Below are 19452 nucleotides of genomic sequence, written 5' to 3' on the forward strand. Positions count from 1 at the left end.
TTGGGTGAAAAATGTTGAAAACAACCAGCAACATTTTCTGACAATTATGGGGACTGCGTGAATATTTTTTTGACTGACAGAAATGTTTTTCACCCATCAGAAATGCATTAGACATCCTCTCTAGTGATAATCGTTATTGTTATGATTATAGAGTTGTAACCAATATCGCAGTCTTTCTGCTGCCTTTTCTGGAAAAAGAAGACCACCCATATTTGCTCTCTGATTGATGAGGCGGGGGGTCATTATGTAAACAACATTTTCTGAAGCCATAAAGAAACACTGGCACCAGGGGCGGATTGGGAACTTAACGTGGCCTAAATCTAAGGTGGCCTTGATATTGTAGGTAGCTCAAAATTGGCAGCAGACGGGGCGAACACAAGTAGGCAGGCAAAAAAATTATTAGCCGTTGTCACATTGGTGGTAGGTTGAGCCAATGAAAAAATACAAGTCAGAGCATTTACAGTAGGGGGGCTAACACACAATTAAGCGAGGCATTGCACTGGTGGACTGGGAGAATACTACAAAACAGTAGGTGGAGCAAACAGCCAAATCACTGACCTGATCAGTCCCGGGCCGTACATACTGGCATTGTCGCTGAGGCCAGTGACTGTCTGCAGCGGTCATGAGTCAGTACAGCACGTCATCGGTCTTGGCAAGTAAACTATAAACAATTAATACCACAACATAGTGACTGAATAATACTACTGGAAAGCCCTATACAAAGATCAATATTAACACTAGAGACTAGCGAATTTCACAAAATTCCTTTTGGGCAATCAGATTTTTTTACGACATTGACGATATATCAAAACTTTGCACGCAGTGCAATAAATTCAAGCTGTACAAATTTACAGGTACATAAGATCAAAGGTAGGAGGTATTCTCCCAAACATAAAAAAAAATAAGAAAAGAGGAAATAATAACATCCAATGGCAAATAACAGCACAATATCCATATTCGAAAGTAGTGCAATATGTAGGGAAACCAGTCCCAAAGAACAAGTAAGAATGACAATTTTTAAGTGTTAATTTCAACACAAAGTGACACAAACACAAGACAACAGGAGGAAGCACAAACAAACAAAATCACACAGAATTGGCGATAGGAACGTTCAAAAGAGGCCATCCAACCAGAGAGGCAAATCAGCACCACCCCGAAACACCGACCAGACTGACCAATTTTGAACAAAGATTTCAGATTTACCCTGATCATCAGACATCAACTCCTCCATCCTCATAATCCCGTTCATTTCAGTTACCCATTCCTGCAAAGAAGACACATGAATGGACTTCCAGTGACGTGGTATGATAGTTCGAGCTGCAGTCAGAAAATGCAGAAAGATACCCTTTTTGAGATGTGGGAGTGATCCAGCAACCATGGAAAGCAAGCCGATAGAAGGAGATGTAGGAACTTCAGTGTCAAAAAGCTTGTTTCCGAGGTCAAAAATGTTTTCCCAAAAGGGATGGAGCTTGGGGCAATCCCACCCAGGACCGCCATCAGGGGGGTATTAGGGGTACTGTTGTGAGGGGCATGTCAATTTATGCTGTGGAATCGCTGCTCCTCTGTTGCGGAAATGCTGCGTTTCTGCCGCAAAAATCACAAATGAGAAAAAAAGGTTCTTTAGACTATAAGAGAAGTCATAGCTTTAGCACTGGCTTGTGTCCATTGTTAGAGCAGCATGAGTGTGCTAAAAGGTTCCTTTTAAAGGGATTTTCCAGTCCCTAAAAATTGATGGCCTATCCTCAGGATAAGCCATCATTAGTTTATGGGTCGGTCCGAGCGCTGCTTCCTCTTCATTTCTACTTGCTCTCTGTGAATCGTTGACACGGATGTAGCGGCGATTCACAGTATTGCAGCCTTCTCCCAATGAAGTGAATGTGAGGCGGCTGAAATACTCTGAACTGCACTACATCTGTGTGGACGATTCTCAGAGAGCAAGTAGAAATGAAGGGGTAGCATGATATAGTGCTGAACGGAGTACCGATAACAGGCGGTGCCACGGTAGGGGGGCCCAGACAATTTAGCTGTATGGAGCCCTGAAATTCCTGATGGCGGCCCTGATCCCACCAAATGTGCAACATGGTTCCAGGAGCCTCCCCACACCTCCAACAATCAACAGGTACGTCAGGAAATATCCTATGCAGAAAGGAAGGACAACGGTACCATCTGGTAAGGATTTTATAATTTTTCTCCTGAGCAAAACAAGAAGTCGGCAATTTGTGAGCCAAGAAAAAGGAAGTCCTCCAATCTTCTTCAAAGTGTCGAACCCCCATTTCCTCATCCTAGGCTGTAGTGAACACCAACTGAGAAGAAGAATAGCTAGGGCAGAGGATCCCATGCAGATAGGACAGCATGTGAGAAGGAGCAGAAGTCAAGGACAGATAAAGTTCTAAAGGAGTCTTATCCTGAAGCAACACAAAACAATCACTTATGGAGGAGAGATATGAACGCAGCTGGAAATAAGACCACCATATCGATCGTCTCCCCGGGCAGGGCTCAGAGACAGCAGCAAGCGACAAAATAGTACCATCGGGCGTAAGGGTCTGAGCTAAGTATCTGCCGTCCTGTCTCACCCAACATAGGAATGTGTCCACACCCACCGCTGGAGGGAAGGAAGGGTTATCAAAAAGAGGAGTCAAAGGACCCGAATGGTGAGCAAGGTCCAGGGTACCAATGATCCGCTCCCAGACTACAAGAAACTGACGTGTGAGGAAAGGCAGAGAAGATGTTGGTCGCTGGGGACCAGTCAACCAAGGCAGTGAGGACAATGCAAGAGAGGACATACCTTTCTCAATGTGCACCCACTGTTTACCCGCAGCCGGGCGGAACCAATCCACCAATCTCATGTGGATCGCAGCTTGATGGTAACGTTTAAAGTCCGGTAAACCCGCGCCCCCTTCCACTTTGGGCCTACTGAGGACAGAAAATCTAATCCGAGGCTTAGAAGAGCCCCACACAAATTTGATTATGGCCCTATGCAAGGTCTTGAAGAAGGCCGCAGGAACCACAATAGGGACAGTCTGAAATATATACAAAAATTTGGGCAATATATCCATTTTAACAGCATTAATACGCCCAAACCACGACATGCGCCTACCCCCATATGCCTCCAACTCTCACAAGGTATGCTGTAGGATAGGTGTGTAGTTCATGGTAAACAGGTCAGACAAATGTGTGGGGTTATGTATCCCCAAGTATTTTAAAGATGTAGATTGCCACTTAAACGGGAAAACCCGAGCGAGATGAGCAGCTAGAGGAGCGTCCAGAGATACATTCAACGCCTCCGATTTAGAATAATTGACTTTAAAATTACTCAAGTGACCAAATCGCTCAAACTCCCCAGTCAAAGACTGCAAAGAAATTATGGGATTCGTAAGGTACACGAGAAGATCATCAGCATACAGTGCTAACTTGTGATGCTGGGCACCAACACAAATGCCATTAATGCTAGGGTTATTCCACAGTGCCACAGCCAAGTGTTCCATGACCAAAACATATAACAGAGGCGAAAGTGGACACCCCTGTCTCGTCCCATTTGTAATAGGCAAGGAGTCAGACAAAAGACCATTAACTCGTACCCGAGCTGTAGGCCTGTGGTATAGCGCCATAATCCTATCTACCATTGTAGAGCCAAGTCCGACCTGAGTCAAGACACTGCAGAGAAACACCCAGTGTACCCTATCAAAAGCCTTTTCGGCATCAACAGAAAGTAAACACAATGGTATCTTGCATGTCTGGCAATATGATGTTAAAAGAAGGGTCTTGTTAGTATTATCCCGGGCTTCTCTACCACGCACACACCCCACCTGTTCATCCGTGACCAAGTCAGGCAATAACGGAGAGAGGCGAGAGGCAATCAAATTTTCAAGGATTTTCACATCCACATTAATCAATGAAATTGGTCTAAAATTTGCGCATGTCGTGGGGTCCTTACCCGGTTTTGGTAGAAGGGTAATATGAGCCTCAAAAGATTGAGGCGCCAAGGGACAAGAGGAAGACACAGAGTTAAAGACTTTTGTCAAAAAAGGAGCGAGTTGACCCTTAAATGTCTTATAAAATCTATTGTTAAACCCATCAAGTCCTGGACTTTTGCCCAAAGGAGAGTCCCCAATTGCCCGCAACACTTCCGAATCCAAAAAATCTTGCCCAAGTCCCCAGACGTCCCCATCCCCCAAAGACGGCAAGGCAGTGTCCTGTACATAATGATCAATTTTTTCCCGCAGCGCATCAGCTTGCATAGTATGAAAGTGATTATACAAGGTAGAATAATAATGTCTGAAACATTCAGTGATACCGACCGGGTCATGAACCTCGCCGCCAGTGGGAGACGTAATTTTAGGAATATACGATGCTTGTGTACGGGGATGCAAAATCCTTGCCAAGGACCTGCCACATTTATCTTCAAATTCGTAGGAGTGTTTGCGCATCCGATCTCGAAATCTAGCATGCGATTGGTCTAGCAGAGAACGCAAGGATTCTCGTGTTGTAGTAAGTTCAGAAAAACCCTGTGAAGGAGTGCACTTATGACTGGATTCCAACTCTCGTATCTGTGCAATGAGCCGTGCAATAGCTGCCCCTTTTTCCCTCTTCAATCGAGCCCCTTGCTGAATTAGGACAGCTCTAACCACGCACTTCAATGCCTCCCACTGTAGTGTAACGGAGTAGAGTCATGAGCGTGCATATCAAAGAAAGTGCCAAGCATATCCTTAAGTGCTGACATACACACCGCGTCCCGCAAGAGATTGTCATTAATTTTCCAAGACTGAAAATTGGGCACCAAATCAGGGAAGGTAAGGGACAAAAAAACCGGAGCATGATCCGACCAAAACATGGGACCCACCTCAGAAGTAGAGTGCCAGGTAAGCAAGTGGTGGCTAACGAGAAAGGCATCTAAGCGACTGTACATATTGTGTAATGGAGAGAAATAAGTATATTTTCGTACCTGAGGATGAAGAATCCGCCAAACATCAATCAATTGCATGGAATGCATCGTAGTCTTCAAGGCCGCCAGTTGTGTCTTAGGAACAGCAGACCTGCCCGAGGAGGTATCAAGTCTGGAGCCAAATGTCAAATTTAAGTCACCTCCCACAATTAAAACACCCTCCGAAAACTCCTCTAATTTCCTCAGAAATACTCGGCACACTCGAGCCTGATCCTGATTTGAAAGGTAGAAGTTAGCCAAAGTGAAAATCTTATTCCTAATGGACACCTTAAGAAAGACAAACCGACCACTCGGGTCAATCATGACATCTATGGTCTTATGAGAAAGCGATTTGTTCATACAAATACTAGCCCCTTTGGACTTGGATTCCGGGTTGGCACTATGAAACCAAACCGGATAATAGCGATTAGTAAACTGTGGTGTATGGCCCACCTGAAAATGAGTTTCTTGTAGGGACAAGATATGCACCCACTGTTTGTGCATGTTATACAGTACTTGTGAGCATTTTTCAGGGGCATTAAACTCTCTAACATTAAAGGTACATACTTTCAACTGTGCCATTTCCATCGTACTCAGAATAATCAAGCCAATACTATGTACTAAAGCAGCAAAGACAAGACAAACAAGGAAGGGATAACACGACAACAAAGACAAACAAGACGGGTGAAACAATCACCCACTCCCTGATCTAATCAGGGTGAAACAATTCAATAGACAATATACACCGGATACAACCAGTGAGTCCCTAAGAGGAGAAGTGTCAGGTCTAGCCAGCGCCCTGCACCCCCCAACCCAGCAATAAAACGAAACATAGCTGAATATACATAGAAATGTATGAAAAAGTAAAAGGGGAAAGGTTATGTGGAGTTAGGCCAAAAGACAGATGACAGAAAGCATACAGCATAAGGCATATGGCATGGTCAGGAACAGAAAGAAACCCCAATAAAGAACCACCCTTAAATACATTCATTGACAGCATTAATATACATTTAGGCAAATAAAATCAAGAAATAAACATTCACGTGGAATCAATTCCTACAGTCCATCAGGAGCAATCGACCAACAGCAAATGGCCAATATTCCATGAAGGAGTATCCACCTAGAATAAAGGAAAATAAGCAGGCGACAGTCTCATCATGTGAACATGGAAGCAGCAGACAACAGCCCCATAGGGTGGAGGCAAAAATAAAGAACCAACAGCAGACCGCAGAGTAGACATCAGGAAGGAATCACAGCGGATCAGAATCACGACCACCATTACGCCTCATAGGAGATGCAGGTGAGCGACTACGCCTGTGTGATCGTGGACGTGGAGGAGGAACGTAAGGCCATTCAGGTATAGGGACTCGAGGCAAATGGAGAGCAGCACAAAAATCTGAGATATCCCCGGGGTCTCAAACAATCAGCAACCCTCCATCTTTGCGAACCTGTAACTGAAAGGGGTGACCCCACGCGTAAGAAATCTCATGCTCTCAGCAAATCCAGCAAAGGACGCAGCACTCTACGTTTGTCCAAAGTCATCCTGGACAAGTCAGACAGTAGTTGAATCTTGACACCATTCAATAACACTTCGCCTTTATCACGGGCCTTCCTCATAATCTGTTCTTTGAGAGCGAAGAAATGAACACGGCATAAAATATCTCTAGGCCTGTCAGGATCCGGATTACGAGGACCAAGAGTCCTGTGAGCTCTATCCAACTCCAGAGGATCACCAGCAGGGCGCTCCAGTAGGCAATGAAACAGCGACTATAAAGTGGGTATGAGTTGCCCAGGAGAAACATCCTCAGGAATGCCCCGAAGTCGAATATTGTTACGACGGTACCGATTTTCATGATCCTCCGACAAATTAAAAAGCATATGAATCAGATGGGAGTGTTGATCCAAACGATCTGCATGTGAAGCTTGCTGCACTGAGACAGATGAGATATCTCCTTCCATACGCTGCACTTGATCAGACAAGTGAGAGAGATTAGTAGTGAGAGATTGAATCTCGGATTTATAAGTGGTCTCCAAGCGGTTAATATAACGCTCCATGACCGGCACCACGTGGCGAGCGTTCCATAGCAGGAGGCGCCATGACAGTCCCAGGAGAACTCAGCTCGTCCCCAGCCAGCAGGGAAGGAAACTGTCCCAGAGGACCACAGGGAGAGGAAGGAGTACAGCCGTTACCTGATGCAGCAGCGGTGGCCGCAGGTGGAATCCCATCAGTCCCGCCGCCATCTCGTCTCCCCTCCAGCGGCGTCATCTTGGAAGGCGCTCCAACAGCACTGTCCTTGAGGAAACGCTGAATGGAGCCGGCTGACGACATCTGCCTCGTGTGATATGGAGTCCCAGAGGTGGCCTTGGATTTCCTGACCATCAGGTAAGTTAATTTCAGCTTCTTAAGGTGCTAATAATAGGGTTAGGGAAGTGCGGGAATGGAGCTCTCATGCAGCACGTCTGGTCAGCGCCATGTCCAAGCCACGCCCCCTTGGGCAATCAGATTTAATGAGAATAAATTTGTTGCTAATTGAGTATCAGCAGGCATCGGCATGCTATCAGCACCAGGATTTAAATTTTTATTAAAATCTATTTATTTGCAGATCACGTGACCAACTCAAGGAGTTCCAGACTTTTTTTTTTTTTTGCGTATCTATGAATACTGATGCACTACGGAAAGATTTTTGTGGACAAATGGACAACGGATGTGTGGTTTTGCAGAACGCAAAATCGCTATGGTCGTATGCATTAGGCTGGGTTCACAGATCGCGGTCAAAATGCATTTAAGCTGCACAAAATCACATCAAATTGATGGACTTTTACAGCAATTCACGGCAAACCTAGCCTAACTGCTTCTGATCTGTGCCAAAGGGAACCCCCCCCCACCTTTTATGAAAAACAGGTTACAGATCATAGTCATTAATTAGAAGGGAGGGGCTTCTCTTTTCACTTTAGGCTGGGTTCACACACTGCGGTTGTCGTGCGTTTTTTTGCCGTGACTACTGTAAAATGACAGCAAAATTCAGTGTTTTTTGCGAAATCACTACAAAAACTTTTTTTTAGCCACTATATTGCGCTAATCAAAGCAAAAAAAAGACCATAACTGCAGCTTGAAATCCCAGCCTGAGGTCGAGTTCCCACGGGTCGGATACGCTGTATACAAAATGCGCAACTGACCTGGAACCAGCAGCACCTTCCATCCGAAAAACCGCACCACATTATGGAATGCAGCACTGGTTTAAAAAGAAAAACGTCCATGCTTACGATTTTAGGGAAAATCACGGCAAAATGGTGCGCTTTTGCCACAATTTTCGGAAAATCGCTGGAAAATGGTACAGTATAAAATGCATTTTGACCGCAGCATGTGAAACCATCCTTATAAATTTTTTACTTTTCTTCTCACCTGCCCCAGCACATTAAATATAATCAGACATTGCCCCCCAACATTACACTTACTTTTATTAGTACTTTGCAGCCTAGGCTCCTTATCTCCTATAATTTGCCTGCATTAACTTGCAGGGCTGCACTCTCATCATGTCCAATGTCACTCCATTGGTTCTCCCATAGCTGCAAGAGGACCTGGTGATTGGATGAATTCCTGTCAGCTAGGGAGACTGACAGGCTCTTATCCAATCAGCAATTCCAAGTGCCAAAGAGTGTGCTGCGTGCAGGGGAGCCGGCAGCTGGAGGTATGGGGGCTGACTGACCAGCGCACCGGGCATCTTTCCGGTAGGTTACATTGCCAATCTGCCCCCGACTGGTACACTGGCACGTTCCCTGCTGGCCCTCCTCTACTCTTCATATGGCCTGATGTGAAAGCTGAAAGTATATGCAGCTCCCACTTCAACCTGTTCTAGCTCAGACTAGATTGCGGCTAGAACAGCGATCTTGGTCTTGTTTTTAATCCAAGATTCTTATCTGCTCTAGCTGTGATCTAGCCTGAGCCAAAGCCTTTAGTAGCAAGGAAGTTCCTCCCTGCAAGGTCATATAGATACGTCCATGGCAGGGAAAGGGTTAAAGGTTGGGTATAGATAGTAATAAATGGTTAAATTAACATTTTTTTCAGGGCTAGAGAAATAGCCTTACACGTTGTGCATTGAGATTAATGGGAAACATCTGTGTAATGCATGAGTGAGAAGGGTCTTTCAGAGGGAGAACAGCTCTTTCCTGTAGTTAAAAAAATGAGGTTCCAAGTGTGTGGGGGGGGGGGGGGGTCACCTATTACATCCATATGCCATAAAATGGCAGACAACCTCTCTAAAAAGGACAGCTGACAGGTCTATTTTAATGCAGTCTGTATGTCCCTCGAGCAGTTTTTCCTTTCATCATTTGGATTCTATAGTCATTAAAAATGAGGTACATTTGCAACCATAGCAAAAAAAAAAAAAAAGACATTTAAAAAAAAAAAAACAACTTGCTGAGGGATAATGACAATAATTTGGAGTAGGGTTATGGTAGCATAAAAAACTTTGAAAAGTCCAACAGATGTTTCCTAATACCACCGCCCAATGTTGGAGAAACTGTGCCTGTAAGGGTACGCTGATCCATGTTTTATGGGAATGCCCTGTTATTGGTGGCTACCGGAAGGAGGTATTTTACCTTTTGGGAGAGCTCCTTGGGATTCGGGTCCCCATGTCACCACAAACAGCCTTCCTTTTTCTTCAAATGGAGGTGGTCTCTCCACACTCTCGGATTTTGATATGTAAAATCTTGGCCATGGCTAAGCTAGTTCTAACTCGCTATTGGAAATCTACTAAGGCCCCTCCACTACATGAACTGGTTACGATGATTAATATGTCTTATGTATATAAGAGAATTATGGCATACAGGAATTTCACTTTTGACACATTTATTAAGAGGTGGAAGATGTGGGTTCGCAGCTCTTACTGTATCTCCACATGATGGCCCGTTCATTCCTTCTATGTATAGACCTCTCTACTGTTTTCTCACAAGTGATGTGTAAGCTGGTGTTGTTCTCAACCTGTATTGTTGATTTTTGTTCTGTTGTTCATGTGCTCATTTTGCATTTTCTGTAAGTGCGTATAAAGGTCGGAATGTTACACTCTGGAGACTAATGCACAACGTGTTAACGGATAATTGAACTGTCTTGATGTATGTTGATTTAAGACGATGCACATTTCTTTGTTTGTTTATTATTATGTAAAACCTTTAATAAAAACTATTGAAACAAAAAACTTTGAAAAGGACGTTTTAGACCATTTTCTGCTGACTGTTGGTGTCTTTTTGTGACACAAACAAGCTTGTCTACTGCCCACCATAGGCAGATATTTTCTGAAAACTTGATCTGCCGTGTTGGATTATTTTGGTAATTGTCAGGTGCAGGCTATGCAAGGCAAATTTGCATCCCATCAATAGAAGTCCAGACCAGGCCACAGATCAAGGGAGAGATCAATTGATGATTTATTATTTAAACTTATGACATTTTAATTCAAAACAACAACCTTCACAGACCAACCAGGAATGGCAAATCATTCAGAAAACGGCCATCAGAAATCACTGATATATGGCTTCCTTAAGACCTTCCTGTTCCATGAACACGCTTGCTCTTTGATCTACATATAGTTTCCTCTCTGGTCAGGGGTGCACCTAGCCTTTCTGCTGCCTGAGGTGAACAGTATATTTGTACTGAGCTTGGTTCTGGTACTGTATTTATGTACTGAGCTTGGTTCTGGTGCTGTATTTATGTACTGAGCTTGGTTCTGGTGCTCTATATATGTGCTGAGCTTTGTTCTTTTGTTGTATATATGTACTGAGCTTTTTTCTGGTTCTCTATTTGATTACTGAGCTTGGTTCTGGTGCTGTATATATGTACTGAGCTTGGTTCTAGTACTGTATTAATGTACTGTACTTGGTTATTGTGCCTTATAAGTGTACTGAGCTTTGTTCTGGTGCTGTATATATGTACTGAGCTTTGTTGTAGTGCTGTATTTATGTACTGAGCTTTGCTCTGGTGCTGTATATATGTACTGAGCTTGGTTCTCGTGCTCTATATATGTACAGAGCTTTGTTATTGTGCTGTATATATGTACTGAGCTTTGTTGTGCTGCTGTATCTATGTACTGAGCTTTGCTCTAGTGCTGTATTTATATACTGAGCTTGGTTCTGGTGCTGTATATATGTACTGAGCTTGGTTCTGATACTACAGCTCCCAGTATGCGTCATGTCCGTGGCTGCAGTCGGTCAGGTTCACTCTCCCCCTGACGGCCGCAGCCATGGGTCGGTGAGCGCTGGACCCAGTCTCCTCCTCAGGAGACGCCAGCACTCACTTCCACTCACCTCAGCCGGGTCCTGTAGGGTGCGCGCGCATGCTCGTGCCCGCTGTTAAAGGGGCAGCACGCGCACCGGATTTTAATGTTTTAATCAGCCCATGAGTGCCCTGTACTATAAGAGGGGCCCAGCCCCTTGCTTCGATGCCTGAGCGTTGTTTGTCATATCCTAGTTTGTCTAAGCAAATGGTCTCCTAGTGTTTTCAAGTTCCAGTGTTCCATGTTCCTGTATCCTGTATCTTGTATCCTGTGCTATCTTGGTCTAGTGCCGTGCTGTGCTGTAGTCGTACTGTGCTGTATCTATGCCTATCCTTCTGCTCCACGCCTGTCGTCTACCCGCTGCCTGCCTTGATACTGTCCGAGCTGCCACAGGTACCTTATACGAGCTGTGAACTGTGACCTGCACCCTGTTGGCCAGCTGCCATACTGCCAAGGTGGTACGGCCCAGTGGGTCCACGAACCCAACGTGACAGTATGGTTTTATCAATGGTGAGGATATGCTGGGAGTTGCTGTTTCACAAAAATTGATAATACCACCCATCATCTCACTGCAGATAATACAGTGAATAAATTACTGATCAGTCAAAGGGAGAATAAACATTTACATTTATTGACTCACAAATGACATCTTCTCAAATTCTATTTCTCTTTTCTTCTCCATCCGGCCCAGATCTCCATGAAGATTTCTCCTGGTCATGACACATTTCTGCAGAGTTTACCGCTCAGATATGTTCTGCTACTCACTTTTCAAACATTTCCGCACCTATAAATTTAAAAAAAAATGATCACGGTGCCAAACAAAATGCCCCTAAATACAATAGCACCATACACTGTGCCCCTGAATAATTGTGTCCCAAAATGTAAAATAAAGCACTGTGCACAACACACACACACAGTGCCCCCTGTAGATTGTGCCCTAAGGAGGCCCCTGTAGACAGTGACCCCATAAAGCCCACTGTAGACAATGCCCTTTATAAAGCCCCCTGTAGATAGTTCCCCATATACAGTTCCCCCCATGGAGCCTCCTGTAGATAGTGCCCCGTGTAGATAGAGCCTCCTGTAATAGTACACTCTGTCGATAGTGCCCCCATAGATAGTGCCCCCCATAGAGCCTCCTGTAGATAATGCCACTCACATTAGTCACTGAAAAAAACCAACTTTATATACTAACCTGTTCCTGTTCCTGCGTCTACTAGCGACGTAGGCCTCTTCTAGCCAAGCCTGCTCCTTAGCAAAAATGCAGGTCACAATGACGTCCTCACATCGTCTGTGTCATTGAAAGGCGCTGAATGGCAGGTCAGCAGACCGCCACCTGAGACGAAGGGCACACCTCGCCTCATGGTAGGTGCCGCCCTGTCTCTAGTGGCCCAGTGTACACTTTATTTCCTTGATTCTGAAAGATTGCGGTGTTTCCTATTAGTCTAAAAACATGTCTAAAGGTACTTTTACACTGTCCGAAACTGCCAGAAAAAAGAGCGCCAATCGACAATGCAACACTTCGATCTGTGCTCGTTAGCTCCATTCACAATGAGCAACAATTGTTGAATGATTGTTAATACGACTTGCGACCGTTTTCTGCTCATTCATCGGCTGATCGTTCCCTTTTTACGAAGGGCAATGATCATGAACCGTTTACTGTGTTTCCTATTTTTAGAAAAAACAATGTGTTAGAAGTTGACATGTTAGGTAATATGCTTATCTGGCCTATCTGCATAGAGATTATAAAATCCGGGGTCCATAAAGTTATATTCTCTATCTGTCATATGAAAATACACAATCCATTATTTAGCTGCTTCCAGGCAAAAAGGCTGTTGCACTTTAATAAAAGGGAATTTAATTTACATCAAAGCAAGTTATACCCAAGGTGTGAAAACCTTCTAGCACTCTTTAGAAGTTATATGTATGGAAAATTGTATGATTAATAACAAACTAGCTGATTGAAACCATAAATTCTTCAATGTCTTAAGTTTATGCCTAGACCTCAGATCTCAGCTCTTTGTGGACATTTTGTTATTCATTCTTTATTTAAACTTTAACCATTGATGCTTGGATTTTCTGGTGCAATTACAATAAAGTGAGGGCGTTACAATGGATACGGACAGATTTTTTTTTATTATTATTACATTTATTTGACACTCTTGCATTGTGTACCATACCTACAAAATTATCACTTAATAATTTATAATTTGATCGCTGATACATGAGTAAACTTTCCCGTTCATTATTATAGTATGGTGCATGCTATCGGTTTCCTCTAATACTTTGCAATTACGTACAATATCAAATGCTTTACAATGAATTATGTTACAGAAATTATATATTTTGTAAAATGAAATGTCCACGTAAGAAGAATATCACCTTTTCTGTACCTGGCATAGCTGGGAAATAAGTTGCAAAACGTGCAACTTGTGAGCCTTGCTCGCTTTTCACTTCCTAAATAACGGAAAATTTGGTGGGGACTTGACAAATATGATGTACACCCCTTTGCAATTCTTTTTAATGCAATTTCGGCAGAAAATGCGTGTGTATTTTCTGACACACTCAAACTGACAGTTCTTTCTCTCTTTATTCAGTATAGTGCAGTGGACACAAATCCCTTATCTGTATATGTTATGCAGCATGTATGGAACAAAGTTGTACAGGTGAGATTCATTTACTCAGTTTTTTACTACTGCATTTCATCATGTAATTTTAGTCCAGACTTTTAAACTAAAAATATTTATCCATAAAACCTTTAATATTAAAAAGGTTGTAAAGTTTTAAGAAACTCTTATCAAGAATAGCTGGAAATCTGTTTTGTAGTGCCAACAGTCCCCCATTGGCAGAAAAAACAATCCTTTTTTCCTCGGTAGATAATCCGATGCCATAGTTGTCTGGCACCAACTTTTGCTCTCTCCCTATATCCATACAAGAAAGATCCAAACATTAATGTTTATGGGGAAGTTAGGGGCAGATAACGGTCAGACGAACCAGCTTCTACGGCCAAAAGTTATCTCATGTCAGGGGCAAACACAGGATTTTCAAATGCATACATTTTAAACCAAATTATTTTTGCTGCGCTCCCACTACCCTCTGTTTTTTACACTACAAGTATTGGTCTGCACATATCCACCAGCCTAACCCTTTATATTACATGTTCTAATATAATGGGCTAGCCTAGTGTATATGTGCTGACCAGCGTAGATAGTGCCACACACAGTGCTCCCTGTTGATAGTTCCCCCTGTATATAGTGCCACAGTGCCCCTGTAGATAGTGCCACACACTGCCCCCTGTATATAGTGCCACTGTTTTCATGTAGACAGTGCCACACACTGCCCCTGTAGATAGTGGCACACTTCCCTCTGTAGTTAATGCCACAGTTCCCATGTAGATAGTGCCACATTCTGCCACTGTAGATAGTGCCACAGTGCCCCTGTAGATAATGACAGTGTCCATGTAGATAGTGTCACACATAGTTTCCCTGCAGATAGTGTCACGCACTGCCCCTGTAGACAATGCCTCAGTGTCCCAAGTGGATAGTGCCAAAGTGCGCATGTAGATAGTGCCACAGTGAACATGTAGTTAGTGCCACAGTGCCCATGTACATAGTGCCTCCTATAGATAGTGCCACACATCACAACAAGCACTCACCTGTTCCCATGCTGTCGTCCAGCAATGCAGGCCTGGTCTCTTCTGACCAGGCCTGTTCCAGCGGAACGAAGCCGGCAGCCTCACAAGAAAAGCCCAGAATAGCAGGGAAGAGAACTGATTGTTCCCTTGCCTCGCCAGCGCTGACAATTGAGTCATGGGGATGGCAAGGCCTAGAGCTGGAGCTCAAATGATAATACGGTCCTAGTCACAAGTGTGTTTCTGGACAACTGGAAACCCGCCTGCATGCGCCTCTACATGTGTATGTCCAGCTTAAAGGAGTTGTCCAGGTAGGGGGCGGTTTTCATACTGATGACCTTTCCATAGGATAGGTCATCGGTGTATGATCGGTGGGGGTCTGACACCTGGACCCTGCACTGATCAGCTGATCCGGCTGTGGTTGGTGTCAGAAGCAGAAGACTCCAACCACTGTATAGTGGCTGTGCTGGGCTACTGCAACTCTGCTCTTAATAACTTAAATAGGAGCAGAGTTACAGTACTGCAGCATGGCCGCTATACTGTGACCAGAGCCATCTGCTTCCGGCAATGATCACTGCATAACTTCTGGTGCCTGGAGGCAGCCGGAACAACTGATCGGTGGGAGGTCTGGGTATCAGACTCCCACCGATCATATACTGATGACATACAATAATAAAAAAATGTATTTATATAGCGCCAACATATTCCGCATCACTTTACAGTTCAGGGGGTACATTGTACAGACAAAATCAGACATTATATATTGACAAAACTAATTTACAATTTAAACAAGAGGAATGAGGACCCTGCTCGCAAGAGCTTATAATCTATGAGGAAATAAGGGAGATACAGAGTGTAGAAAATGCTTAATTGCAATGGTTCAGCCATCTTTTATACATATGGGGTAGTCAGTGAGGGATTAAGTAGACCATAAGCCCTGAGCCTCCCTTCTCCATCACAGCCCTGCCACGTTGTGTCTATATTAAACACCACCTTTCTATGCGAGCATTGACAAATGAGTGTTACAATTCCCCTTGTCAAAGGGCTGTGTCCCTACATACTGACAGTCTCCAACCATCGCTGACAGTATCACACTGTGTAGGGAACACGCATTTGTCTATCAGTCCTGGGTACTCAAAGACTTTTTATAGAATACAAGGATTTCCTATAACAGACATGCCAGGAGAGGGGACAGAGCTATAAATGCAATGACTCACAAGTGATTTCTTCTCTGATGGGAGTCATTCTCTTCTCTTCTCAATTTGACACAGACCGCTATGGCGGCTTCTCCCGATGACTGAAGTTTCCTGATGTGAAATCTTTGCCCCCCGATTCTGCAGCCATTTTTCAGCGTCTATAGCAACACAAAAATTCAACTAAACACCATAAATTGTTTTATACCACAGACCAAACTCCTAAGCAAATTAAGACCCCGGGCCCATACATTAACTCAGACCAATAAATTCAGTCATCAAGGGGTAACTAAACATTTAAAAAAAAAATTGCGTGTCATAGTGACATACCAGAAGTTTTGATCGATTGGGGTCCGAGCACTGAGACCCCCTACCGATCACTAAAACAAAGCGCCAGAAGTGCTCGGGTGAGTGCTGTTCCACTTAATTTTTGATAGTCTTTACACTGATCCGAGAAAAGACTTTCTGTTGTGCCCGTACACCGCTTGCTCGGCTATCAGAGGAAAGTCTATCAGAAACAAAATGGAACAGCACAATGGGGCAGCGTGCTCACTGGACTTTTATGTTTAATTAGCCCATAGCACCCTGGACTATAAGAAGGGGCCAGCCCCTTCCTCCCACGCCTGTGCGTTGTTGTCGTACCCTAAGTTTGCCTATGCAAATGGTCTCCTAGTGTTTCCCAGTTCTCAGTGTTCCTTTATCCTGTTACCTGTGTCCCATGCTATCCTGGTCAAGTGCCGTGCTGAGCTGAAGTCGTGCTGTGCTGTATACCACGCCTGTCCTGCTACACCATGCCTGACGTCTACCTGCTGCCTAGTCCCAGCCGAGCCTGCCTTGCTACTGTCTGAGCTGCCACAGGAACCCTATACGAACTATAGACTGTAACCTGTGCCCTGTTGGCCAGCTTCCATACCGCCAATGCGGTACGGCCCAGTGGGTCCACGAACCCAACGTGACACAGACACACACCACACACTATATATACTTACACTATTTACACTACACACACACTATCAACTTTATACAAACAGCACACACTATATAGACTTACATTATACACACAACACACACTATATAGACTTACACTATACAGTATATACACTATACACACATTATATGCAATATACACACACACTTACACTATATACACTTACATTTAACACACTATAAACTCTATACACACAGCACACACTATATAGACTTACATTATACACACAGCACACATTATATAGACTTACACTATATTCACTATGCACACAATATATAGACTTACATTATACACTATACACACTATATAGACTTACACTATGTTCACTATACACACACACACTATATAGACTTAAATTATGTTTGCTATATACACACCACACTTACCAGAGCCTCTTCCTCTGCGGTCCTTGTGCTCTGGTACAGCCTCCAGGACCTTGATCATGTGAATGGGATGTCACCACAGGTCCTTCACCTCCTAGTTGCAGTCTTGCAGTTGTCAAGCAGCTGCTGGAGGTATAGACAGTCCGGACAGTGCAAAGAGGAGCATAATGTCAGGGAGACTCCAACACCTCAAATCAGTATGTCTGACAGTCTGCTCTCTACAGCTCATGTGCTCTGCCGCAATTGACTCCCCCAGCACTTGCCCCCCCCTCTTCATTAGCACGTGGGGCCGAGAATGCGGCAGGCAGCAGCCCTGGATCGTTTTTTTAAACTTATGTGCGGTTTGGGTGGCCATGGGCCCCCTGGGTGCCTTGGGCCCCGGGCGGCCGCCCGAACATCCCATATGAGGATCCGCCACTGAGGGTAGTAAATTTAAAGATGCATGTCACCAGCCAGTGTCAGTGTATGACAGACATGAAGTGTATTAGGGTGCAAGGAGTGTGGGGGATACTTCTGAATGAAGGGGCCTCATTATTAATGTAAAGGGGCCAGGGAAAGGAATTAGATTAGGGAATGTTATAGGTCTGTCTAAAAAGATGTGTTTTCAGGGCATGTCTAAAACTGTGGAACTTTGAAATTAATCTGATTGTCTGGGGTAGTGCATTCCAGAGGGCTGGTGCAGTAGAAGAAAATTCTTGGAGACGAGAGTGGGAGGTTCGGATTATGGCCGATGTTAATCTGAGGTCGTTGGCAGAACATAGAGCGCCAGTAGGGTGGTAAACAGAGATGAGGGAGGAGATGTAAGGCGGTGCAGCACTGTGGAGAACTTTGTGGGTGAGAGTGATAAGTTTGAATTTAATTCTGTAGGGTATGGGCAAACAGTGCAGTGACTGGCAGAGTGTAGAGGCGTTGGTGCAGCGGTTGGTCAGAAAGATGAACCTGGCTGCTGCATTCAGGATAGATTGGAGAGGGGAAAGTTTAGTAAATGGAACACCAATTAGTAATGAGTTACAGTAATCAAGATGAGAGTGAATCATGGCAACAATGAGAGTTTTGGCTGTTTCCACAGTAAGAAAAGGGCGGATTCTGGAGATGTTTTTAAGGTGAAAGTGACAGGAGCGTGTAAGTGATTGAATGTGAGGAGTAAACGTAAAATCGGAGTCAAAACTAACCCCGAGACAGCGGGCGTGCTGCCTAGGAGTTATGGTAGTGCCACATAAGATTCCATTTCAGATAGAGAGAGGACAAAGAGAGAGAGAGTGAGGGCAGAGATAGAGAGAGAGAGACCTCTCCTGTAAATAGAGGTCATCAATATGAAAAACCGCCTCCTGCCTGGACAAAGGGATTGTCTCATGAAGACCTGATACGTCATGAAAAGACCATAAGAGTTCATGACGTATCCGTTAAATGTATCCCATAATAGTCTATGGGTGACGGATGCCACTGTTAGTGATCCGTCACAGCCTACGATTAATATGTTTGCCTAGTCCATACAACAGTGGAAATTGTTTCATTTTCTGCCTCTCTGACATGAACTATAAGTTTATACTTAGGATGTCGTAATGATGAACAACCATGTCCTCTAGAACTGAGAAATGTGAAAGCTGCTACTAAGAGGCTGGCATCTGATTTCAGTAAAGGGGTAAACAGGATATCCACTGGTATCACAAGACTTACTGGATCAGCATTTCATGTACATGAACAGTTTGTTGTTGTGCAACAGTTCCTACACTAATATTTTCGCAACTTTTTCTATTTTTTTGTCAGGTAGTGCCCCTTTGGATTGCTCCAAACATTTTAACTTTCACTGGATTTTTAATCATTTTAGTGAATTATATCTTATTGTCTTATTATGATTGGGACTACTCAGCATCAGGTAAGAATAACTTCTTTTACATATTAGGGTTATTTTTAGACTCTGAAATATTATAAAGTGCATTCGGAAAGTCCTCAGACCCTTTCAATTGTTTCACATTTTGTTATGTTGAGGCCTTGTGCTAAAATAAAAAAAATATGCACGTTTTTCCCCGTCATTCTGCACTCATTCCCCCATAATGACAATGTGAAAACAGA

General features: G+C 43.9%; 1 protein-coding gene across 2 annotated transcripts in view; it reads left to right on the plus strand.

Annotated features, from left to right (window-relative positions):
- The window catches only part of LOC142651491 (ethanolaminephosphotransferase 1-like), an 80663-nt gene that overhangs the window by 12119 nt on the left and 49092 nt on the right, over positions 1-19452 (plus strand). For both annotated transcript variants that reach the window (XM_075826271.1, XM_075826270.1), the window contains exons 2-3: positions 13782-13850; positions 19147-19255. In XM_075826271.1, the coding sequence (XP_075682386.1) occupies positions 13782-13850; positions 19147-19255 (178 nt within the window). The remainder of the gene's footprint in view (positions 1-13781; positions 13851-19146; positions 19256-19452) is intronic.

This window comes from Rhinoderma darwinii, chromosome 5 (assembly GCF_050947455.1).
Source record: "Rhinoderma darwinii isolate aRhiDar2 chromosome 5, aRhiDar2.hap1, whole genome shotgun sequence".
Lineage (NCBI taxonomy): Eukaryota > Metazoa > Chordata > Amphibia > Anura > Rhinodermatidae > Rhinoderma > Rhinoderma darwinii.